Source organism: Adelges cooleyi, unplaced genomic scaffold (genome assembly GCF_023614345.1).
Source record: "Adelges cooleyi isolate 19-005CV unplaced genomic scaffold, UGA_ACOO_1.1 ACOO_flye_CR_arks_rails_tigmint_CR_PRNA_651, whole genome shotgun sequence".
Lineage (NCBI taxonomy): Eukaryota > Metazoa > Arthropoda > Insecta > Hemiptera > Adelgidae > Adelges > Adelges cooleyi.
In genome coordinates this window covers 6256886-6284815 of record NW_026096352.1, presented here as the reverse complement: position 1 = coordinate 6284815, position 27930 = coordinate 6256886, and the positions used below count along the sequence as shown (strand labels likewise).

The 27930-nt window shown below is 34.7% G+C and overlaps 1 protein-coding gene across 4 annotated transcripts in view; it reads left to right on the top strand.

Annotated features, from left to right (window-relative positions):
• Positions 1-97: 97 nt before the first annotated feature.
• LOC126844346 (neurotrimin-like) overlaps positions 98-27930 on the top strand; it is a 128751-nt gene continuing 100918 nt past the window's right edge. For all 4 annotated transcript variants that reach the window (XM_050582484.1, XM_050582482.1, XM_050582486.1 and 1 more), the window contains exon 1: positions 98-969. In XM_050582484.1, the coding sequence (XP_050438441.1) occupies positions 810-969 (160 nt within the window). In that variant the 5' untranslated portion in view covers positions 98-809. The remainder of the gene's footprint in view (positions 970-27930) is intronic.

The window sequence follows — 27930 nt, the reverse complement described above, 5'->3', positions numbered from 1 at the left end:
CTTGCGCGGTCTTTCGCGCACACACACAGACATACCGAAGCAACAACGGACCGACAGCTCTCGGCACCGGCACGACGGCTTTTCCCCCACGGATCGTCACAGCAGAAGGCCGCCCCTCGCACGACCAAACGCGCTGGGCTCTACGCGTGTTTCACCGACAGAGTCCGACCAGTATTGCCGCGATTCTCTGACACACGGGTCGCTTTTCTACGTCGTTCTCCTCTCCGGTGCACGTGCTCGCAGTACTCATACGTAAACCATACCATAACAGATTTTTTTTTCGGTCCATATTTTGGCCCTATGAAAACCCGTAAAAAAACAGATTTTTTTTTTTTTTTGAACCAACCGCGTCTATGAAATAAAATCGACAAAGACGATAAAAAAAAACAATTTAATCTTTTAGTATTAGTGTTAGTGTACTAGAGCTAGCCATTTTTATTTAAAAACTTTTTCGCGTGTTTTAGGTTAATTTTACACTATAGTTAAAATTATTGTATCTATAATATACTAGTTGTAGTGTTTTCAATTTAATATACGTTTAACTATACCGTGTACCGCTTACGTTTTTTTTTTAGTGTAACTTACAACATAAACAAAAATCGTATGCGTATTGACTCTTTTTCGGTACATCCTACCGTTTGGCTAGTTCCTTTTCGGTGGCTTGTTTAAAAAAAAATAAAATATCAAATTTCTTTGCACCGTCTGGTGATTTTTTTCCCAGTCAACCGCGAGTAATTGTATCGACGTTAATTTTCACACCTTTCGGGACGCGGAACACACACACAAATATCGGATTACCGTTTTAATGTATGGTTTATCGGTCTGGGTTCATTCGCCACCGATCGAGAAATTTTCAAGTCGTCCTGAACATGGACCGAGATCAGGCCGTTCATGCATTCACCATCGTGTGGAGATCTAGAAGGTTATGGTTGTCAATGTTGGTGTCGTTGCTTCTCTTCAACACAACAGGTAAACAACACGCATACAATAATTTATTATTCGATAAACAAACAAATAACAGTAATCTAGAGATCTATACCTCTAAAATAGCATGACGCAAACCTTGTAGATAATGTTCGTGGAGATGCTGTTAGAAGGATTGTTTTCAAGTTACTTGATTTCTAACCCCGCCGCCGCCTTCTTCCAATCCCAATCGACAGGATTCTCAAAAATTTTGTTTTTCATATATAATTTAAATGTTATACGTTTGAACTGACAAATAATAGATATTTTGGCCGTAAAATATATCTATTATCAAAGCCTATGTACATTGTATAATATATATTTTTATACTTTGATTTAATGTCTGGGAGTATAAGGAACTTTCTTCATTGCTACTGTATAAAAATGAAATAATAAATTACAAATTAGTAACATAAACATTAGCAATATTAATTAGTAACATTAACAATATTAAATTATTACTGTTAATAATGTGGTCGTTGTTATTATTATTTTTATTGTCATTATTCATATTGTCGTTATTATTATGGTAACTCGAAACATACCGAAATTGAAATTATACCTATGGTTCGGTTTTGTTTTGCTCATAGTTGACGTCAAGCCGCGTTTAATCTGAGTATTAACAAATTACTAACATACGAATAATAACTAATTTATTATATCGTTTAGCTGCTAAAAAATTGCTCACAACAAAAAATAACTATTTTCTGCAATTAACGTATTTATTTATATATAATTTTTACTTATATATCACAAATTCTGTGACTTACTTCATTGTATAAAATATATACTAATATTTTATTTTATACTAAAAACATATAAATGGCCAAAAAACAAAACATGACCATTAATGCAGTATTAAATTGTTACAATACCTATTTTTAGTTGTGCTAATATTTTTTTAGCAGCGCGATGTAATTTTTAACCGCCTATTTATATTACTCAACGAGGGACGTTGAAATAATAATGTGTACATATTATTTTGTTTTATATTCTAGTAAAATGTGTAAAATGGCTTCTATACAATACAAATATTTAAAAACAATTCCAAAAATAAAATTCACGTTCTACAACTTTACTTGCAAGAATAAGCATTTACATTTTTTGTTACGATGATATTATGTAAGTAGCATTTTCAAGTTTTTCGTTTTCTGGAGATTATTAAATAACTATGCATCCCATGAAGGGTTTTATATCAGATTCGCCGGCTGTGTTTGTGGTATTTAATTAAATATCATATTTTTAATCGTTTTCTTAATATTGTGTTCTCTATCATCTCAATTGGTATCCATTATTTATTTCTAAACTATAGTATCTATTCAATTCTATTATAGATTCATTACTTTTCATTTGTGTTTAAATTGTATTTTAATTATTTGTATATGTTAGCTACTAGTATTTTACTAAATTTGAATATTATAATTGAAAATATATAATTTTAACTTGCTGTATCAGTGTATGAGTTATTCCTATGATTTAAATTTATATTTTAATATCATGATTAATAATAATCAAACATTGTTGCAATGTTTTAATTCAACACATTTTACTAGAATCGCTTTTTGACAACCTCATATTACATTTGGTTTTTATTAATTTAACTGAACCTAATCATAAAATTATACGAATACTATACGAAAATTACCCGTTTTTATATTAATCATATTATAATGGAACAGAATAATTTGGTTATTTCATATTATAATAGGATTTACTAGTGAACATAACATTTTTGTACTTTTATTGTTGCTTCCGTCCTTGATCCTTAACGTTATAATAAACGATCACTTAGTGCATAAACGTTTTTTTTTGCTTCGATGCGAGGTAGAGAGCTATTTTTTATTTACCTAGTATCGTGATGTTTTTTTTATTACAAAAAGAACTATCACCGAAATCTATTTTTAAAAAAGTTTTGTCCCGAGACTATTTTAAGCAAAATAATCGTGAGATTAACACGCGCTCGCAAAAATGAGAACTTATCGAACATACACAATAATACGTTTGAATGGCAAATAGTTAAAGAGTGCGTAGCGGCGGCATCGCGTTGTCTTAAGAAAAATCATCTCCAAAGTTCAACTGTTCAAATGTGCATTTAACCGATAGGTACCATTACATTATTCACAAAGTTTTTTTACGCACTATAAAGTAACGACATCGTTAATGGGCGCGCAGAAAGTTTCAAAACGCGGCTACTGTTTTATTTTTATATACACCGCGCGCGCTGCATAAAATAAGCAAAAAGAAAACGCAAAGCATACTAAAAGAATGATTTATTATACTTGTTATGATTTCCTTGCGTGATAACGCTGTGGACGGGTACGCGACATGAATATACCAGCTATAGGTACCTCGTTGAAAGTGAAACATTACTATTAGCTGTCAAATATATATCGAAAGTCATTACTGAACCATCAGATTGCCGATGTTAACCAACGAGCAGTGGACCAATCTTTCAAACGTGTGTTTGACAACTCCCGTAAGTTTTTTTTAGCTATGTGTTTCACGTCAATCGCTATTTTTACGGGAAACTCGTTTGGAGTGTCTAAAATAACGCCTATTTCGAAAAACTAACAATTAATAATGTAACGGAAAAACGCAAACTTTTTTTTTCCAAGTCAGAATGCCTTTGGTTTCCCTTGGAGTATCAAGTTTGAAATAATTTTGTAAAAAAAAAAAAAAAAAATAGTTCAGTCACGCAACCAATGGAGAGGGGCGGCTCTGGGGTTATAACTAAAACTAAAATAATGTGAACAAAATATAAATGGGTACACATTAACGTTGGTTACAAGCCCTTTGAAATATTATTTTATTTGTTTTACTGTACGAATTCTTATTTAAGTATAGAATGGTAAGGAAGCAACACAAGAAATTAGGAATATAAATGTGGTTAATGGCGCTATCTAGTAGTCTCCGTGCATACTAATGTTTCCTGCGTTTCTCTGTTACGCGACGATAACGAGTGACGTTGTACTTGACCGTTACCTAAACCTACATAGAAAGCCTTTATAAGAACAAAGTAGTATGGCTAACACCATCCTAGTGGTCGGCGCGAACTTTTGTAGATTTTCTACAAATCCACCATGATCGCATTACGATTTAGTCTGTTAAACTGCAAAAGTAATATTATTGATATTATTGCACTCTATCGACTTATTATCGCAGTTTTCCGCTCCCTTCTTATAAAGACTCTCTACCTTAACTGACTCCACGAATTGTAAGTTATCTATTTTGATATGCGCCTGCTTTCCCTTGCATAGGACGACGGGTACTTCATTTTCCTAATCCTGCATAAAAAACAAATACTCGTTCCGCCACTTTTGAAACAAACAACAATATATTAAACACTAATTTTCTCACAGTATTGTGACAAGGTGAAATAGCGCAAAAATGTTATTTTCTGTTCACTAGTACCACGTTAGCAATGATAGCCCGCAATGCAATGTGTTTATACTAACTAATCCAACTGCCAACACTCACAACAGGTACAAAATTGCATAAATAAAGTCATCCAACCTTCGACTTCCCCGTTTAGTTTTAGTACTGGCTACAATGTATTTTTTTTAAATGCCAGATAGACACATTATTTTGCAGGTTGGATAATTCTGATTAGAAATTAGAATCAGAATTTTTTTACCTTTGCTGGTTTCCCAATACTAAGAATAAAATTGTAGTTAAGAATAATACGACTAAACAGATGACCATTATTTGTGCAATACTTCACTCGTTGTGACTACTGGTGTAAAACAAATATATTTTATTAGGTTAGAATTGCCGACCGTTTAAAATGTTGAGACAAATCATTTTTAACGTAGTTATATTTTCAATTTCGGATACACCGTCAATGTAATGGATAAGTGAAAAAAAAACCGTTGTTGGTATATGCCTTGCACTTTGGCGACAACGCATAACAAACGACAGTAATAATAACAACAATAATAATAATGATAATAATTAATAATAAATTATACAAATTATAAAGAGATAATGAAAACAATAAGAATAACTATAGTAATAGAGTACTGCACGAGTATAGTATTTTACATCGGTGTAATAACTATACCGTGGTTATATAATTTTGACAGGTATGCATTATATTATATTGAAAAAGTCAACGGATAAGCACGCGTTTGGATATGACATTTATATATTTTGTATTTCTTTTCTACATATTTGAACATTTATGGAAATTTCCTAAACTTACAGGGCCTATTTTTTGTCATACGCTCCGGATTGGTGTTTTGTAAGGAGAGTGGAAAAAGAAACGCATATAACGCGTTATCAGGGATGCTCTTTATGGGGAGGCCATTAAATTTAATAATATTATATTATTATCGTTTCAAACGCAGAGCGGTGATAATATTTTCAGCAAATAACAATAATATCAGACTAGTAAAAGGTGGAGAATAAGATAAAAAATACTTTACCCGGTTCCCTAACTGCAGGCTAGTAGGAAATTATATACTGTAATAGGTAATAATACGGATTCTCGGCATTCGGATCGGCGTAATGCGATTACCTAACAGCTAACGTTGGCGGTGTTCGCATCGAAAACGTTTTTGGAACACTTTAGAAGGTTTTTTGGGTGTTTCAGTTAAAACTTTTCGCTCTGAAATTCAACCACCTATGTGTAACCCTGTGATAACTACTCGTACAGTATAGTGAACATGAGCCGTTAATGGTATATTATATTATTGCCGACGTCACTTATATGTTTGAAATTTCGCCGTTCCCAAATGAATACAATTAAAGGTCTTTGAAAAGCCGTCTTACGAATTACCGACAAACCGGTGGGACTACCGTCGTTATCGTATCAATTAATGTTTTGTACTGCACCATAATATTCGGCTTAATGAAACACTTCCTCGTCGTATTAACAGTTGGTATAGGACACTGACGATTTATTCAATTCGAAGATGCTAGTAATAATAATAATAATGATAATAGTACGACAATGGCAGTAACGGTAGAGCACAATGAAACGTTTTAAGTGTGTAGACGACGTATCATGTATATTAAATTGGTATAATAGGTTACAGCCGGTAGGCTCATGGTTAATGTACATAATGATATGTAATAATAATATATTGTGTATACCGTCAAAGCGTTCCGGCGACATGTATGTATAATATAGCGCAAAACGTGCCGAATTGCGTTTGTTCGGTAATCCAAAATGCTCACGATAATGGGTCTAAGCATATAGCTGGTTGTTAAGTTAAAACGTATACCGAAACGGTTTCGCCTAATCACTTTGGTGGTGAGAGGGTGAAAAATACACAACCCCCGGCATTGAGCCAGACGATGTTGATGAAGATAATAATTCCACTAAATATAACTGCTGTATATTTTTATGCACGGTTACAGTTTGCTCGGTGTGGAAAATCGAAAAAAGAGAACACTAACCGTTCTAAAATTTAGTCGAAAACGCAATTTTTTCCGCCGTTTAAAAATTCAAAATACAATTTCCCGAACTTTAAAGTTTATTCTTAAGGAAATGCCCATCTGTTCCGGGTGTACTTAACGTTTTGCTTGTCCTGCTTTTTTTTTTTTACTTTTTAGGCCGCTACTAAGACCAAACATGGACTCCCCCGAAGGGGAAGTTTCTTGACGGGGACGGGTGGTTTGTCTGTCGCCGTAACGAAATTTGACATTTCTTTTTTACACTAATTATTGTTAAATACTATTCCTAGACAACCTAAAAATAATCAAAACACGGTCGGTTTGTTGTGCGTGTGGAGTGGAGTGTAAGAAAGTAATAATAATGCTATTAGGTAATATAGGGTAGGTAAGTATGACGGCGGCGGTGTGTGTTTTTCGAACTTTCGACACTAATTGGACGACACCGGGTACTAATACGAATTTATTACGGTCAACGCATTCAAGCATTCTAGGCCTTTTCATTGTTGTGCTTGTGTTTATGTTGTATTATATTTTACGACAACGTTCACTTTATTACAGGTGCATTAAAATATAATAAAAACAAATTCGTGGCTCGTGGAATACTCCCGGGGGAAAAAATGTTACCGATATTATTGTGTTATGTATACATTTGTTAATGATAATGTCATTATGCAGAAGTAGTTCAGTATGTGTGTCAGAGTTGGATTAAAAAACGGTACGCTCCTAGGCAAATGGCATAGTGCCACACAGTACCATCACACGTTTGTTTTATTACTAATAAATAGTGTGGGGGGAACTCATAAAAAAATTGCCACCCTAGACAACTGCCCATGTTGAATGGCAATATATTTATATCAAATTTGTACACCGTTGCCACCTTCGCCCATAAAATAATTTGAACGGCCGACATTTGTACGGCTTCGAATCCAATTAGATTATTGTGAAATTATAAGTAAGTCGTGCTTGAGCCGTTACGCCTCATAAATAAATTTAATGAGATTTTCTCTGGAATACTACCGAAATAAGAAAAAAAAATATGATTATCAATCGGTGTCACGGTCTCGAATCTAAACAAAACCGGGAAAAAAGAAAATAATAGATAATTATATTGTGTACACACTCCGGACTGATCGTTGGTGGTCTGCCGACAGGTTGGAAAATTCTATAACATGTCTACCAAGGTCCAAGAGCGGCCGTAGCTCGTAGACTCAAATAGAATCGTTTCCTAAAATACAATAGCAAACAAATTCTTGCTATAATAAATTGACAATTTTGTACGAGTTGTGTTTGAGCGGCATGAGCAACACGGTTAAGAATAAGTAATAAAAATACAATTATATTATACTTACAACATAAATACAAACTATTTCCACACATTAATGGTTGTATGTCAAAGAGTAATATGACCTGCATAGCGCCACAGCAAAAAATTGAATTTCGTTTTGATACATTCAATATTTTTAGAACACTATAATATTTCAAAACCAAACCTAACAAAAAAATGACCCACTAAACGGCAAAAATTATTATTCTTGGAATCGGCATTTAAAAAATTATAACTGACTTATTCTTGAAATAATATAGGTATTAAGTTTTTTTTGGAGCTATGCGTTTCATACAGAGGAGTTGTTCCTTCACAATATTGGTTCGGCAGGTACGTCAGGGACGTATTTAGATACTTTTTTTGGGAAGGGGAGGCTGAAGCACTAAATTCTAATAAAAACTTGACAATATTAAACTTCTAATATTCACATCATATAACCCATAAGCCGACTAAAAAAATTTCGGGGAGTAAATACGCGCAATATAGGGAACGTCTCTTCTATATATTTATTATCTAAATCCTGTAGGTACATACGCGTCTGCTTCGCGGCTGAGCTAAATAGAAATATACATTATGTATATTGAATACCGTTGAAATGTACATTATGCATATTCGAGCGACCGACCGTAATACATTTTTGGTTTTAACTTTGTTAGCGCGGTAAGACGATTTTAGGCTTTTTGGTAAAAAAAAACGCCATTTACTCTCGAAATAAATAAATCCGCGCTTTTCTTTAACACCGCTAACGCAGCAGTAATTTGGTTCGACGTTCTAATGCGTTCCGCGCATAATGAAATGAAAAATCGAGGTCTGAAATCCGTTTATGTGTATAATTTTTTTCATCCATTTTATTGTATTATTTTACCTGAGGCGTCACAATTACTTATACATGATTTCATAAATTATTGCTTCTTCGCGTAGAATCCAATGGCGACGGCGGCATAATGACAAAATCTAAATGAATAATTCAACAACGGGGCCGGCCATAGCAAGAGATAAATAAAGATGATAAAAATTACAATAAAATCATATTCATTGGACTATACAGATTAATTCGGCTGGGAAATATTATAACGAGGGAATCGGACCGTGTAGGTACATCGAAATCGTATTATAATTTATAATATAAGCAAACGTCAAATAACCTTTTTCTTATAATTTTTCGTTTAATTTAATTTAGTTATTTAACTTCCAGAGGATTCGTACGTCCGCTAAACTAAACAATAATAATTATAATATTGGGATAGCAGCTCAGTATCTATGTAAAAAATGATTAATAAGTAGCCTCAGTAAAGTTATGTAAAATAATGTGCAATAATTGTTATACGTAGGTACATTTAGTTTGTACGAGTATATAAAAATTGTTTCAAAATTAAATAACGATTATTTAAGATGGTTTCGCAAACATACCGTTTGGATAAAAAATTATTTAGATTCAATTAAATCAAGTTTGAAAAAAATAGTAAAATATGTAATATAATTAATGAGAACAAATAAGGGTCGTAACAGTGCATTACAAATTACTGTGGATATTGTGTGTAATGTTTAAACTTTAAACAGTTCACAGAATTTTAAAAATAATATTTTTTTTTAATAAATATGGATTATATTGTTGTTGATTTTTTTTTAAGGCTAAATAAGTAGAAGGATTTGACTTTTCTTACCTCCCACACTACTAGTCGCGTCAATGATTTCTTCTGAAACCCACCGTAAAATCTTAACCCGAGTTAAAACCATAATTTTTATACTCTGTACCTATAATTATTACTTGTCAATATATTACTTAAAAGTTAAGTATTATTTATTTTTACCTAATATCATCTGTCGTCTTGTTGCATTATATTATGTATTTCTTTGATTTAATGTCGGGTTGAAACGCAAGTTATATTTTTTCCAGGACCCTGTATTCATTTATTATATTTAAAATAATTTTTCAATTTTGCGTGTCAGCTTAAAGCGCTCCAGTCACGCCAGTATAACAGTTCCTGTCTACAATCCTACAGGACAGTGGGATTGTATGAATAATTTAGCAATGTATGCCTCGTGTGAAATGACCACATCACAATTTAATTATATATTGTACTCTCTGACCCGACAGTCAACTCCTGCAGCTGCGCGTGGGAAATTTATAACTGTCTTTAATTTTTCATCGTTTGTTATTTGAAGCGTACACAGGAATAAAACATCCGAGGCGAGAATATCCTACACTGTCATTTAAAATTGAAAATAAAATTACAAGAAAAATGCAAATCAAACGATAAAAGGTTTAGTTTTATACTTTAAACATTAATAAAGGTTATATTTTAATGTTGACTTTGGTTTTGGTTCATTATCGTACCACTGAAGTTCTAGCTGGAATTTGGAAACCTATAAGCTTTTACTTAACATAATATTTTATTTTTGTTTACTTTAATTATCTATTGTTAATCGTCCTTGCTATCCGAGTTTTGAGCAAAAAGTTTGTAAATTATAATATGTTTTTTACAGTAAAGGTGCAAACAAATATGATTAACCTAAGTTAGATGTGCACGATAAAAATTTCACAAGCATTCAATCAAACGGTGATGGAAAGTAAAAACGATGTTGATCGTATAAACTGACCGACGACTCTTTTAATTCACAGTTTAAATTTAATTTATCCTCGTTGAAAGAGCCGAGTAGCGCTTGCGTATTCTGGGACGAGTATAATTAATTGTTGTCGGTCCGACCGAGTATCGTACAGCACCTCCGTTAACGGGTATTACATATTATAATATACCAAGTAGCCTTTTTGTGCTTCGTGAGCTACATTGGTGTGTAAATTAAGTAAAAATGTTTAGTTTTTAAACCGTGTGAACGCGTTAAGAAGGGATTTACGACTTTATACCTGTCATCGGCATTCACGGTCGGACCTAATAGAGAAAAAAAAGTTTGTGTATAATAATATTATAATCTACCGTCTATGTCCCTTTTAAAAGGTCACGACTGAGACTTGCAGCTTTATCAAAGACGGTGATGCAGAATTATTTTTCGCTTGCAAAACGGCGGCCATTAACTGGTCCAGTAGTAGTATACATAAAAAAAAGCTAAATAATAACAAACAATTTATGAAGTCACCGCTACCGACGTGTCAGTTATTATAAACAAGGACGAACTCTTAGTTATTCCTTTCATAAGAATAGATACAATATAATAATATACACACACCGAGTACTTTATATTACATTGAGATAGACTGTGTCAGTTTATTATCGGGAGGTACGAACCCCCATAAAGAATAAAATTTACTTGTTTACACACAAAACCGACATGCGTATTATAACAGTATAAACACACACACAAGCCAGGTGCGTTCCACGTCTCATTCTATACACCAAACTAAAGTTGGCCAGTCACCACCGCACACCAGTTTGCGTGTAACAATATGTGTGTATAAATGATGACTGCGGCAGCAGAGGGTGAAATATTGACAGTTTCTGTTGAATAGGGTGGCAAAAAAGTCAGTTGTCTCACGTTCTATACCGAATAGCAACAGCCGGACAGTTAAAAATGAAAAAAAAGCCAATAAATCCTTTTGTGTGCGTGCGACGTACCTATTTATATTTGGGGACAATAACTTATACTGTATAAAAAGTAATATTTTAAATAATGAAGTAAAAAAAAATAATAATACTTAATAATAATGAATTTTCTCACGAACTAGGTAAAACGCACTTGTTTAGTGACTTGTCCGTTGTTTGTATTCAGTTATATACGATCGAAAAGCAATATAGGTTAATCCAGAAACGGGTCTTGTGTGATTCGTTATTTAACCGAACGGCAAAAGCCGTTAAGTCAGAACGCAGCAATGTGAAGCGAATTTGTTGGGAATCAAGGTGACTAAGGCATCGATTGGCTTTATAGGTAATTTTAGTTTATTAAAGGGTGGACACCGGAAAGCGCCTATGTACTCAGACCTGTAGCACACCCTCTCACCGAATTTGTAGTTCACATTAGTCTTATCTAGCCTATGTTCTACTGAGTCTAATGACTATATGTGTAGAAGAGTCCTGAGCCTCTTCTGTATCTCTTTTATTGTTATGCCTTTGATTTCATTGTTTCCGAGGAAAAATTTGCCAAAGATAAATTGCTTTAGGGTAACACAATCTCACATGATACAGTGTGGATTCTCCATATTTCCTGCATATTGGTCATCCTGTAATCCTATCATCCCCATTGCATATAATGTCTTTAAGCAAATGTTCATGGCCTGTTTATATTGTTCAACCAACGCGCTCATTTAGTTTCTGATCATATTTTTAAGATCCATTAGTCACATTAGTTTTGCTCAATACCTTCAGAACTGTTTGGCTGTCACTAAGGATGACTTGAAAGGTAAGTCAGTTTTAATTACTATTGGTAGTAAATTGTTAATTAGTTGGTTAATTGGTTAATTTTATTAACTTTTGTTGATGAGTCGTCTATGACCAAATTATTTACCAAAACCTACATTTAGTTTGCATACAATATTTGTATTTGTTTTCGTACGATTTACTCTTCATATATTAATATGTATTTTGTCATTCGAGCAAAATAATTTTCCTTTTCTATTTGTCCTTCATATTCATCACTGTACAAAAACCTCTGGGTTCTGTAAGCCATTATGAACACGTATTCTTTTTTCTTAAAAAAAAAAAAAGGTATAAAAGCAATAATCGGATTCAATGGCAAAAGGGAGGCGACTCAATGGTACGAGCAAAACGGATCTGGCTATAAAGCGTTTTTATTATAATATACAATATATTACTATATTTGTTCTGTGTGCACTACAATTGCCGGCATGTGATTTCGGAGGCAGAACGACCTCCAAGATAATCTCTCTGTCGCGGTACGAGAACAGGGGATTTTTATGCTGCTCAAACGGTCGTTGTGACTCATATAATAATTTTTCCATAGCATCCCCATCACTATCGTTATGGAACATTATAAAGTGTATTTTCGGTACATATAGGGAGACGTATTATCTTCAACAATCTATTAGCGGACGTGTTCTACATTTTCCACGCTATTTGCCGAATTTATTCATCACCCCCCACTTAAACGCAAGTCCTCTTGAGAACAGCTTCCTTTACAACGTTAGCACAAAACAATAATGGACCGCCGTCACGCTATAAATTGTATACATATAATATATTGTTCGCCATATACAGTATATATTAGAGAAACGATCGCAGGAAGGCGACCCCGCCGCGGTTAATTCCTCCTGTTTTTAGGGGTAAAGGAGATCCCACTTGAATAATTGTTTGTACACCGGAACGGCCGCGGCTGTACTTAGGCCGGGTCAGATTTTCAGAAATCGAATCTGCGCACATCTATCACCCCTTTCCGTTTATTAGTTTCCTTTAAGGTTTACACGCGATAAATCTACATTTTTTATCATTGTAGACAACCCCAACGCGTCATAATAATATTCAATTCTGTTTCGTGAATATTGAAACGTTTTATGGAGTTTTTTATTATTTTTAGAATCGTTTTTCTGTTCGGCACACGCACGTCCGATAATAATAATAGTCTAGGGATGTCTTAAAGTAACGCTCTTTAGCTCGGATGAATAGTGTTCTACTTCGATAATGGCATGGAATTATGTTATAAGTTTTAACAAACACTAACCGTATATTTTTGTTCATGCGAACGGAACAGTCGGGTTCGATGAACAACGTGTTTGAACTTGGGGCAAACTTTTTTGTCTTTTGAGCATTTAGTATACACCGATGAAAAACGATTCCGATATAGCTGTTGAAACCTAGCGATGCACGATGGGCGTACGAGTTCCCAATTGTTAGAACGAATGAATATTATATTATAATATATTTTTTTAGCCGTTGTCCGCGTGCTGGTGTCCGGGAATTCGGCCAAATGTATATTTTATTATAACAATAATCAATGAATGATAAAAAAAAAATGTATGTGTGTGTGTGTGCTTGTAAATGTTCCCACTGTTTGTACGCTGAGAGGGTACAATGCTCGCGTAACTCCGCCTTCTCATAAATCATTTTGTTATTGTTTGGTATGTCACAAAAAAAATGTGAATTTTTATCGCGTGCTCCGATGGGAGACTAACCTGGTGACCACCACCGCCACCGCTGCTGTAGGTATATTATAATATAACGCGACGTTTTTTTTGTCCGCCTTTTTTCAGTTTTTTTTCGAGGTTGGGGGGTGGGGGTTGTTTGAATTTTACCGTGTAGGTACTGCTCGTACCGCCACCAATTCAAATTTCGTGTCCGACTTACGATTTTAATGCGGTGACGTTTCACAACCGTTATAAACGTTAAGTCGACCTAAACTCTAAAGTCCTATCAAAAATACCGAACTCTCAGAAAACAATATTTCTACTTAAAACAAATAAACAAAAAACGCCAAGACGTGTAACGAATAACGTCTCCACAAACGACTCGTACTACACGAAATAACAACAACATTTCCTTTTATCAAAATCCAAAGTTCCATTAATGGTTATCACATCTTCCGCATACGCGCAACTCATTTCTGAAATATTCTTCAACTTGATAATTGCGTTAAAGACGCATTTTATGTTATGAAAATATTTCAACCGCTCGGGTATAATAATTAATAGGATTTTTTAAATTATTGTACTTGGTAGTTATTTGCTATTGTGAAAATAAAAATTATTGTTTTGTTTTCTGGGTGTATAATATTTAAAAAACGGGTCCGATAGTCATGACGGTATTAGGGAGTTTTTATTATTATTATTATCATTATTTTTGTCCATCTCCAAAAAAATAATCGGCTCTCCCGATAATCCACCCCGCACTATACGCGATATTCACATCCGATAGGTCCCGGAACCAAATCATAAATTATCTGCTTGTGTGTGTGTTCCCCCTTAGTCTTGGGCGTTCTGCTCTTCTTTAGTTAATAGATTTCCTCTTTCCGATCATATTCCATTGCGTTCTAGAGCAATAGAAATAACTTATCAATTTCGCAGCCATTTTATTCGCTACGTCCGGCCGACTGTATCCCTAATAGCACAAACACACCCTGCGACGTTAACGATACTGGGAATTCGAACGATTTTTTTTTATCAACACATATATAATATATAAATACAACATTTGGACCCGGAAGTCCGGGATAAAACGATTATTATTATTTTTTTGTCACAGAAATATATCGACGACCAAAAATTGTATACAACTTAGACCAACAACGGACGTCAATATTTCGCTCGGCAATATTTCTTAATCTGACCAGAAATCATTACCGATTTTCATTCCAAACGAATAAATCGGTCTGCACATAGCTTATTTAGTTAGCCCGTCATTCGTACATATCACACCGTCCACACTAACAGCCTATACGAAACAGTTACCGTATATTATTATAATTTAAACTATATTTAGTAAATTAACAGAAAGCAATTATTAGTTATAAAGGCACAGGCAATAATATGAAAACAGATAGCTCACTCGGTCGAAAACAAAGGAAAGACTGACTCGCAAAGATATCAGTGTAGCCGCATGAAACGGTATATATTGTTGTGTAGATATTTTATGATATTATTGTAAAAACTCCTTATCAGTTATAAGAATTAAATGGTGACTGACTATATTGTCACAGATTAGATAATTTTTTTTATCTAACCTGCGATATTATTATGAAATTAAATGCTTGAATATGTGGTCACACGGATTTTATTTTGAGTCATGTGACGTCCTGGTTTTTGTTAACACGCCGAGTGAGCTATCTGTTTTCATATAGCTGTGATATAGATATACGTGAAGCATTAATATCGTCATAATAGTTTCATACCAAAGCTGACCGCGACGGTAGCTTGTAAGATTTACAAAAAATAAGTATTTCATATTTTGTTTGCTAACCATATCTCTGCCAACATTGGGTTTGGACTGCCACGGGCGTTTGGTGCGTTTCTCCCCATAGCTCGCGGTCATATAACTTTATGGAAAAAAATCCATTAAGAGAACCGCTGAAATTGGATTTCGTTGTGATTGGCCGATGTTGGAATGATCGGCGCAGTTGTTCTTTTCAACGGTAATCCTCCCCAATGAAAAACACATTTTATTGTTCGGGCAAATTAAGTTGATAGTTTTATGTACTGTGCGCGGCAGCTTAATCGAAGTTAAAAGCAATTATTATTTACAAACGTCTGGTACGTTAAACGACCCGGCGGGTAATATCTAATTACCGTCGAACGGTCGCCCCCGAAACGGATTATGTCGAGTAAGTATTATGAATTTGCATAGGGCATTATCACGGCACGATATACGCATAATGTAAATAAAAGGTCGTTTATACGGCCTTCAGCAACTCTCTAGCTGCACGACTATTTAATAGAAACCGTCCGCTGGTACTTAACACAAAATGTTTAAGAGTAATATACCGTTATAATATTATAGTAGTACAACGTCATAGTTAAAAGCTTATAAACAAATTATAGTATATCGAGAGGTTCATCCGTCGCGGATGAGCTGAAGGGTAATAAAAGTTCCCAGTTGAACCGGGTTTGATTAGGTATAACTTATACAGAGTAATTATTATTACTGAGCCTTTTTCAAGACAGCGGGGTTATATCGTTTTGATAACTTTAATTGCTTAATTTTTTTTTTACGTATTTGTATAGTTTAGTTGCTAATTTACCACAATAATATAATATACAAATTACAAACGGTAAACAATAAAATGGAAGTTTGTTATGATTACAAAAACTGAGTCATTTATATTTAAACGGCTACATTAAGAGCTCCGGCTTGTCGTCAACTGCAATGTCGTCAGGAAAAGGGCTAAAATGTAATATAAACAGATTATATTATTAATGACCGTAAAATGTCTGAACAACGGCGACAAACGGTATTCATTTATTTTATATTATGAATAGCAGTCGTTTATCGGATATCTTATTTATTTTCTTGTCTCCAGCAATTAGTGAACAAATTCTATAAAGTACCTCCGGGAATGGTTATGCATTTAACTCTCCGTTCCTTGTGTAAAGCACTACGAATGACATTCAAAGTAGGTAATTCAAAATGACATAAAGTTTATCGCCTTAAATTATAAAAAACTAAATATTTATTCTGGGATAAAGTACATAGAATATTATTAACAACATAGTTTTTCAAAATCCTCTTCCCCCCCCCGATAAAAAATTACTTTTTTGTAATCGATTCGAATTATTTCTTGAACTGTAGTTAACAAAAAATAAAAGCCAGCACAGTGAGGTCAGAGCATCAAAAACAATTCTGGAATCTCTACAAATATTTATTATCGTCAAAAACAATTGTAAATGCAATAATTAACATATAATTGTAGTTATAGTATTAGCGTGGATAAATTAAGGTTGATCATCTCTCCCAAAATAATTGTTTGCTGTTGTTACCCATATATTGCAGTTAACAACACAGTGAAAATACTTTTCTGAAACCTGGTGGTTGTTAATTCATTCCCATACAGAGCATATAACCTGGAAATTGAATACGTCCAAAATGTAGTTTTTGGTTTTACTTTAATAGAAAAAAAGTTTGAATACAGACTTTGAAAACATTGTATTTGTTATAGGTCCGATCTAGATTATCTTCAGTCTAGTTTTCAGGCTTAAGCCCTAAAACTACGAAAAACTACATTAAAGAAAAAGTTTCAACCCCTCCTAACACAAAGAGTTTTTGAAATTTTTTTGGTTTGCCAACGATAGTAATATATTATTTAAAGAATATTCCTAACAACTTCGAAATTAATTCGACTATTTTTTTAAAAATGTACAGCGCTCCGTAATTTTAAAATGATAAATATGTAAATACTAAATTGTTTGGGGACTTTGTGGATCTGGAAGGGTTTGGGAACTTCATATGTTTTATTTATAAAAGTATCTTTTAGTTACGGTTTCTGATGTATTGACATGCTATATAAACAAATCGGGTCCAGACATCATTGTAAAAACAATACCTTCTCAGCATCGCATCAAACCTAAAATAATAACAATCTTTTTTAGAGAACTTTTTCACTAAAGCTTTGTTTCGGATTTAAAACAAAACCATATCATGTGTTCAGAATAATAATATATCGTACTTTTCGAAAACAGAACAACATGCTTGCGTTGAACGGTCATAATCTTCATTAACATATAATTATTTCCATTAACAAGTGCTGGAAAACCCAGCAACTTTAATACGACGTTTGAACGGATCACTTAAAAATGTGTAGCTGCTCGTCTAATATTATCCTATTATTATATTTTCTAAACTACAACCCGTACGATATGTAGATATTTATGTACACAACTTGTTGTACTATTAATCATACCGTTCGGTGGCGATTATTTATCGACGTTAAACTTAAAACGGGTTTTGCTGCGTGCCACGTGCGTGTGTATAATATCTGTGGGTTGGCGATTAATCGACGGTGGCAGCAGCTGAATACTTTGGTTTTTGCCCGAGAAAATCAAATATCGCAGGTCGTTGCTGACAACCGGCAGTTCAATCTCATGGTCGGGGCAAAAAATGATATTCGAAAATGCAATTTAACTTTTCGTGACTATATACATACTTATATTATTATGTGTTTATGTTATAGGCTTTGAAATCACGACTATGATAATAACAAATAATTGTTTTTGTTTTTATTAAACAACACAAGTATAGAGCTGTTGTTTGGAAACCAAAAAGTCGTTTATTCATACCATAAAAATGAAAGAGCTAGTCTCCTATAGTCAAGAAGCCGCATCGAACTCGTATATTTGTACACAACACTAGAATCGGGACACCCTAAGTATAGTGAACGTAAGGCTTTTGGCTTTCTAAAAGTAAATAAAAGCAGACCACTTTCAAATCATTCGGTGTACTATTTTAGGGTTTGTAGCAAATAAGCTCTGTAGCGAATAATGTCAAAAGGATAACCAAAACGCCTACGGTTCTTTAAATTGTTACTATATGTTAATATATTATTATTATGTAATGGCAGGCTGATACAATATTATCCTATACAGGCGAAGTTGTACGCCAAATATATTTTCTTTGTAAAAGTCGGTTAGAAGTGCTGTTGAAGTTCCGTTTACGATAGAGGTGTATTCAAATAAAAGCGTTTGAGCGTCGGATTGATTGAATCAACCCCACGCGCGTATAGGTACTCGATTCGATATTATACACGACTACGGTGCACCAAATTATACTTTGTGTTCTCGAAACGGTACTTAGGTATTAAAATAATATTAAACTTTAATACTTTGCAATTTAAAAGACGCGCGCGCCAGCAGGTGCGTCTAATCGTTTAGAGCATCGCGCATTCGTATTTAACTGTATTAAATAATTCCCTTTGATGGATTTTTGTATCCGACCGGAGCCAGCTAGTAACGGCGCTCCCCATGATTGTCGCCGTCGTTATAGCGGCTACCGGCGGTGATACCTGCGCTGAAACAGTACATAAATCCAAATGCCTCTTTTGACAAAGCGGCCACCGCCACACGTGTTAATAAGCCCTCGATAAATCTACCCGGTCGGCCGACCGTATTAACCTTTACCGGTGAAAAGCACAAGGGCGAAAGCAATCCGATGAAACGCTCTCGTCGAGTCGGCCCTTTAATTTTGTCATCGTCCCGTGCGCGTTCTTTTTCTCCCTACAACATTATGTAAGTTCTTCCGCACGTGTTCCCGCTTCCCGTTCTAGGTTTGTCATGTGAAACGCTTAACGTTTTTGTTTTTAATATCATATTTTTCTCCAATACTCGGTTATTGTTGTTCTAAGAGGAAATAGCCACTCGCTTTTTGATAAACACATATTTTGCCGAATGAAAATGGTGTTGTACGCGGTGAGGTACACATCTACTCTTTAACGGTAAATCGATGAGGAAACATACTTGATATTGATGTCTCGCGCCAAACTACAGTAACCTCGTAAACTGCTCAATCGGACTTTTCGCACAAAGTCACGGCGGTAGGTTTCTCACGTGCCGGTAATTTGTTTGATTTATAATATCCAACACGGTCTAACTCCAAATTGTATAATACAATAATATTTCCCTTGTCGTTAAGTACACACACACACACACACATATATATATATATATATATATATATATATATATTTATAATATGTACACAACCCTATCCCTGGCTCGTTCTTTCTCCCGGCAATGGAATCGCACGTACACTTTTCCACGTGAAAACGCACACTTTATAATTGGGAATAGACGTTACAATAATGGACAAAGGCGGTTAATAGTAATTATTATCATTAATAGCGCGCAGTAAAATAATATATTAATTGGTAGCTAATATCTCCGAAGTGTTCTTATAATATGTTTTGCGCAATAAGTTAAGTGCAAACACGATTGTGTCGGAAAATGACAAATGCCGTTTGTGCGTTTAACAAAATCTGACTTGTCCGATAATAAGTCTTAACCACGAACAAACGCAATTAATATTGTCAGCCGTTAAAGGTACTTTTTTTTTTTTTTTTGGAAGCCCAACTTTCCGTTTACGCTTGTTTAACATTTATAATATCCACTGTTATATATATCTGCGACGGCACACAGTCAATCAGCTAATGAAACGTATAGTTCGCTTTCCGTTCTGTTAGAAGACATCCAATCTGTGTGCTTACAAGTCGCCAGCGCGTCCCCCTCGAAAGCGGAAGCAGTTTAAGACCCTTTTTATGTGTGTCTTCGCACGCGTATAGTAGCCATAACGCTTGTGTATGTCGAAGGAACCAATCCCGTTGTACGCACGAGATAATGATCCGTTTAAGTTTTTACGGAGGGACCATCGGACGTGGAGGGGGGGGGCGGAAGAAAGCAGAAAAATATATTATAAACGAGAATAGCAGTGGGACTTGACAAATGACTGTGTATATATATATGTGTGTGTGTGTCAGTGTGTGTTGTGGAGGTCGCGAGGGTAGCTCCGTGCTCTTTTGGTACACCATGAATGAACATCAAAACTTTAATACTATTAACGACTGATTTATCGCATTGAGAGTTCTTATCGTTTTCCGAACTTATCTCTCCAGAATGCAACCGCAGACCGTACCCGTTGTGGTCCTCTCGCACGAGCTGCACTATTATATTATTATAATAATATAATATCGTTGTTGCTTGTACCGCGGTCATCCCGTCGGTGCGGTTGTCCGGCAATAGCGACGCTGCACGTCCACAATACATTTTTTTTTTCAATGGTAATTTCAAAAAAATGTCTTATTCTACGGCTGAGTTAAGAGGGATAATACTTGCGATGCGTACTACACGTGGAATATGGTAATCCGTAGTTTTTTGTGCTCGTTCTAGGCCAAAGCTCATTATTTTTCTACCCAAGTCCACTCGACTATAATACATATATAAATATATATGTTTATACATATAATATACCTGTGAATCTAGTCCAATTATTGTCCGCCTCGTGTTCTATATTACTACTGTAGCGTATACAAAAAAAACCCTTGTAATAGCTGGATGAAAGTTATAATGGGAAAAAAACCATATACCTACACTTAACTATATAAACTAGTCGACATCCATTTTTTTTTTTTTTTGTTAACTTTTGTAGCCTGATAACCTGATTTTTTTTTATAAAATCAAGTCCTTACCTATGTATAAATACTTTTGAGTTTTAAAATAATATTTTAAAATTTGTATTTGGTTATTATTTTAGTATTTTTAATCAATAAAAAAAAATTTTCTCATCATAAAAATTCATACAGCAAAACAATATTAATACTTCTGAATACTTCGTCAGCACGTTTTAAAAGTATCAGAAGTATTGTTTAGTTCTTAAAAAAATATTTCTCACATTTTACTTATATTTTGAACATAATATAATTAATTTTCTTTGTAGTTATCATCCCGTATATTGGTTTGCAGTCAACACCGATCCTGGGAAAGGGCATTTATAGTGCGATAGTTTTAGTCCTATTAGAAGTGAAGTAGGTTCTTATTTATACATTCTTTACGTCAGTAAGGCTCAAGTACAGTAAAACAATATCGATAGTTAACTTGGACCTGCGGTGATTTCTTTAAGGGTTTTTAATCTATAACTATCGCTTACTTACCGATATTTTATATCTTGGACTAGAGCCTAAACTTGGGTAGAAAAATAATGAGCTCTTAAACTAATTTAAATAGTAATAAAGATTAAAATTAATATTTAAAACTTAATGCTCGGAATTTGATTAAATATTATCAACTCTGACTTCAACGAACTACGAATCTATACATTTAAAAATTTTAATCGTAGGCGCCCAGACGCGAACTTGAGAAGTATAGTTTCATAAATTATAGTCATGTATTTTTCAGCCTGTACGTTCACAGAGCACAGCTAATCTTGGTCTTCCGGTCAATTAAATTAAAACGGTTACTTGTCGCAATAAAGAACACTTGTGGCTCTCAATCAATGGCACACACTCGAAAGAGTCGTCCCAGCAAACGATCACTCCGCCTCGCCTTTGAGTAGGTAAAAGCTAAATATTGTTATTCCCCAGAGACACCTTACCTATTCCCTGCCGTTTGTCCATCCAGTTGAAAACGGTTTCGGCCGTTACGGATGACTATCCAGCTATTTTCCATTTATCTACAAGCACTATACATAACTACTATTATTATTATACTTGCCATCATTGTTGCGCACGTGCTCTATGGTCTACAGTCTAAGACTTCGGGATAACGACCCGAAAACAATCATCTCGAACTCTCCGGAAACGTCTGTTGTCTGTCTATATCGGCATAAGTTAACGCTGGTCGAATAAACAGCTCCTTTACATGTAAAAAAACATAAATATATATTCATTTAATCCCCACCTCCTAGTTCTGGTTACGGTATTAGCTATTAACATATTGGTACGCTTAAAATTATATAACGTAAAACTGTTCATTAACTGTCATTCGCATAAGATATTCATTTCTGTGATTGAATTGTTGTCAATAAGTCGCTGTCATTGTAGATGTATGCAAATAAACCACAATAAGTATAAGGTGCTATCTAAATTAAATGATTTTTTTCCAACAAAACAAAATTATGTAATATACGTTTTACACTTCTGGCTACAATGAGTGCTGCAGGGTTAAGGAAGTTAAGTAACACTATAGGAATTACAATAAAAATAAAAACAAACAAAAGCTCCACCCATATTATAGCGTACAGTCAATATTCAACTGTACAAAATGCCAACGAAATGGGAAATAGTAAAACAAACAAAACCGTCATAGTTATGGCACTCTCGCGACCTAAACAACGCAGATCTATCAGTATATACCGTTTCTTCTATAATCAGAAATAAATGTATGGTAGGAAACTGAAAGAAAACGAAAAGCCGCTAGCAAAACACACCCTCCGAATAGTCTAAGTCCGACATGGCAAATATAAATACCCAAGCGAAAATGTCGATAAAGGAACTCAAAAAATAATACTTCAAGAACTTTAATGGTAGCGCTAACTGTTCATATCTATCGTATAGCAATAGCACTTACAAGTGTGGGAATTAAACTGGCCGTTTCTTAATATCTATTAGCCAGGACAACAATTAGTCGTAGGTAAACTATTATGTTTACTAGGAACACGAAGGCTCGTCTGTATTGTACTTCTTAACTTCTTACTTTCGCACTTGTAAATACAATGTAGTCAGCAAAAATAATTTTTGTTCGCACCACGCTGGGCCTTCAATTATATTATTATGTGTACATATCTTGGCCATTACAACTATATGTATACATATAAATATTGTTATTATTATTATTGTATACCTAATATATTATTATATTGTTATCGTTGTACAATAATTATAATGTAAAGCATGGAAAATTCGGACGTGCGGCTATAAAAATATTATTGTTATACTCGGGCGATTAATAAAGCCATCCCGTCTACTTTAGTATTATAATATATATTACTACTACCATAATACTACTATAATACATATCCGACTGTACACGGGAGGCAATCCGTCCATTCCATTTAGACACGCTATTCGTCACGCCGTCTTCCGGCACCCTCTTTTTTTTTTCGTGATTTTATTGTTCACACAATTGCTACACTCCCTTGTTGCACTGTTTGCATGTGTACACACACATCCAATTTCGAATTTGTTCGACGCCTATGTAAATGCAAATTTCGGTTACCTACCCATTGCAATATACTATAGGGCAAACGAAATGCCAATAAATTCTGTCAAGCAGAGAAAGACTTAGGGTAGCGAGAAGGTGTGTCTAATTTGCCGTCGATGAGTCAATGTGATGTATAACCGACGCGAAGGTTTTGAGCACAGATTAAATAAAACCAGATAGTGCACTTCAATGCAAAATAATAGGCTTTTAAATCACAATAATTTTCGATTGGTTTAAACTTAATGCAGTAGGGCCAAATTATAATGCCGAAAATATTGTACACGCTATTTACAATAATAACGTAAACTGGTACCATAAGTAGTGTATTAACGGTGGTTGATGGTGATCACCATTACCAGGTGGTAAACCTGTAAATCAGTGTACAAATCTTTAAAAATCTTTGGAAATCTTGTGTACAAATTATTCAATAGTGGTTTACCCTCTGACCTTTACAGATGTTTGATAACATTTCTCCGTCCACGCTGTATTACAAAAGGATTATTTTAATTTTTTTATTTTAGTCACATTGATCTGAGATTATTAAAGTTTGTTTGCATTTTTCGATTTTCTTTAGTGTGCGCCATCTGGTTTTATATTTTAATCAGCGATTTGAGTTTGCGTATAAAAGTTTTGAATCGTCGCCATAATAGCATAATATACGGTTCTTGTTGTTGATCGAAATCAACGTCTCGGATCGTCGGCCGTCATTGCCGTGTAGTACGGCTGCTACTGTTTTGTTTTCCTTCACCCATAATATTTTAATACACATAGGGGTCGTTATTATTATAGAAAAACGATTCGACGCGGACTACCCGAAAACTGTGACAAATAGCAGCTAGTATATTATTGTGTGGTGGATATTTATTATTGTTTTGAAAAACCCTTCGGTAAGATGAAGTCATATCTTCCAGAACCGTACGAAAACAAAACGAAAATTGTTAACAGTCATGCCGAGTAATTTCAATTGGTCTCACCCGCCGTCGGGTCACGCCCGAGCATTGGTTAGTACACACACTATAATATTGTTATAGAGATGATATTTTAATAATAACAGTGTTTCTATATGCGTCAAAAGGTTCGACACACGGGAATAATCGAAACGAAAATTAAAACGTCAACCTTTACCTTATTCTTATACCTGGTACATACATGCCGTGTAAACACAAAGAGAATTCAGTTTTTAATTTCTCTTCCGACAACCTAACAACGCGGCCACCTTCAAAACGTCGACCGACCAAAATCTGATGTGGTACCTAAGTTGTATTATACATTTCATTTGTTCCGGAGAGGATGACTCAATAAAAAAATATATTGTTTTTAACTTTTTTATTTATTTTTTAAATGTGTAATTTTTTTAATTAAATATCGTTTAAAACAGTACGCAAATGTTGTTAAAATATATAGAAAAAGCTTGAAAAACACAATTCTTAACAACTATTCTTTTGGTAAATTTAACTTGACATGGGCGGCACCGGACGGTTATTTAATTAAATTATTCCCTTTCAAATGTATAGAAAATAATATTATAATAAAGCTGTCGTTGTACCAGAATAATTCTGTCCAAGTTATCCAAAAAACATCAATAGAATTTAACGACACGTCCAAAATTGTCCTGTTATAATAATAATAATAATATTATTATTAAAGCGGTTATGTGACAACGTAATTTTATTGCCGCGGCACAAAAGCTCTCTGATTGCGCGTCCCCTAAATAATGATAATATTGTACATGGATTATAATATTTTATAATTATTTTGCTTGTCGCAAACTAGGTTCGAGTACGATTAACATAAAAAAAAACCAAAACAAAAATGTTCGTCTCTCGTCCCTTGTTGTAAAATTGTAACCGCATGTCATTGACACCGTGGCGAGTGCAGATAGTTTGACTGTAAAAAAAATAACAGGCCGAGGGTTAAAAAAAAGGGCCGCTGTTATAATTTATTCGTTCCGTCCATAAATATCTATTTAACATGTGGTCCCAATTAGATAGACTAGGTTGTTCTTGTGCGCCACGGTATCATCCGCTGGGAAATGTCGCATTTACACGATGATTTGTGACCAACAGACATCTCCATCGCGGTTGCCAGCGTATTAATGCGTGATATAATAATAACCTAAGACCGTCAAAAGATTCGAAGCTGCCCGCGTTGATCGGTGTTCGATAAGCTCGGCAATAATTCCGGCCATATATTCATCATGTATTATAATATTTATAGACATGCCAGTTACGCGATACCACCGAGCCCCCGAGCCCTTTTTTTTTTTTGGAAGACTATTTCATGTGTATTTGTGTGGGGGGACATATAAAACGAGCACCACTGTATCGCTGTCGGCACCGGATGGGAATTCAATTGGTTTTGGAACGCTGTCAACGCAAATCGAAATCGGACACCCAATGCCAAAACGACAATAAATAAAAATATATATTAAATAATAAAAAGAACACACGATTTCATAATAACCTAAGGGACGAATGTAATCGGGCGAATAAACATCAGTTCGGCTATATTATGTTATTATGCTGCTGGTTTTGTACATATTTTTTTTTTATATAACATATATATACCTACTTTCTTTTCCAATCCGAATCGACAAAGCGCGTAATAACATGTAGGTAGGTACCACACGGGGGAATAATCTGTCAAACGTAATATAGGACTGCGGTCGCGGGGCAATTGACAATATTATATCCAGGACGAACGACACGAACCTGCAGCGATTCGCTTATTGATAAACGGTCCCAGCTGCCAAGTACAAAAAGGAAAAAATACATTTAAGAAAATATAATACCTACAACCGGCGGCATTGTTGTGTAGACGCAGGAGCGGAGCGACCGTATTCCAGATAATCATCAGCTTACATTGCTGATTTACTATATATTATGTTTATACTTAAGATACCAGCTATTGTCGTGTTACGGTAGATCGTCTGTGCGGGTCGGATCTAATATCGTACAATGTATATTAATACGGAGCATATTATACATATTGACTTACCTCAATAACCGTTTGCGAGTAACGGCGACGACTAGAGTAAACAAAAAAATGTAAAAGCTATATTATACCAAGAAAAGAAACATCTTCGATTTTCCCCAACAGACGTGGCCGTGGCAATATCGTATAAATATATATAGTTATGGCTGTTAAGGTAAGTGTTATCCGTCGGCTGTGCCGCTTCCGTTGGTTTATTTCAGTGATTTTTGCTTCTAAAACTTTAGGGGTAGGTTTTCGTTACTCGCCTATCGGTTTAGGAAATTGCAAAATAGACGACCGTGAAATAAAACTGCGTAAGTAGAAAATAAAAATCAAACAAATTTTTGTCCTTCGTTTTTCAACTAGATTATTGGCCAGGCCTGTCTTTAACCCCCCCCTTTCCCCTCTCCCTTGTACGCGCATTACACCCGTCCGATCTTACACACAGTATACGCACAGTAGGTACCCATTTTTACTTTTGTCAGTTTACCATGTGCCGACGAACACAGTGAAATTATGTCCTTTTTCCCTAGAAAAACAACCTTCCAAAGTAGATTTTCAGCTTAGAGCCTATGCTGCCAATACTGCCGATGGGTAGTTACCCGGACAGTCGTAAAACACATGATTGGATTATTCCGTTTCGCTTATACTGGCCAGCATAGACACTAAAGGAGTGCCAATATTAAAAAATAAACCGTTTCCTTCACTTCCTCGACGTATCCGTCAGATATAATTTGTCGTTTCTTAAACGGCAATCCAAATAGTGCCGGACAAAGAAAAGTAGCCAGAACATAGGCGGAATTTGGGGGGGGGAAGGAGGCACTCAGCACACACACAATTATTTTTTACGATTCTTAAATGAAGTTAAATCTGAGGCGGTACGAAGAACGCTGTCGTGCCGTTTCGATTCTCTTATATGAACTGTCTTACTGATCGCAGGATAGATAATCACACATTCTTTGAATGAACTCTATATGGTACCTACACCGGAACATTACTATAATATGAATTTTAACATTAAATTATATAGGGCTAAATATTCTACAAGGTATCAGAGTACCGTTTTCGTCTGTGAGGCATGTGGTCGTTGTATAACGAGTAAAAAACAGAGATTAGCATATTTCTGGATTCGTTTGACGTGAACAAATCGTTAAAACGGTCGGTTTATCTATTTCTTAGATTTTAGCGCGTCCAGATT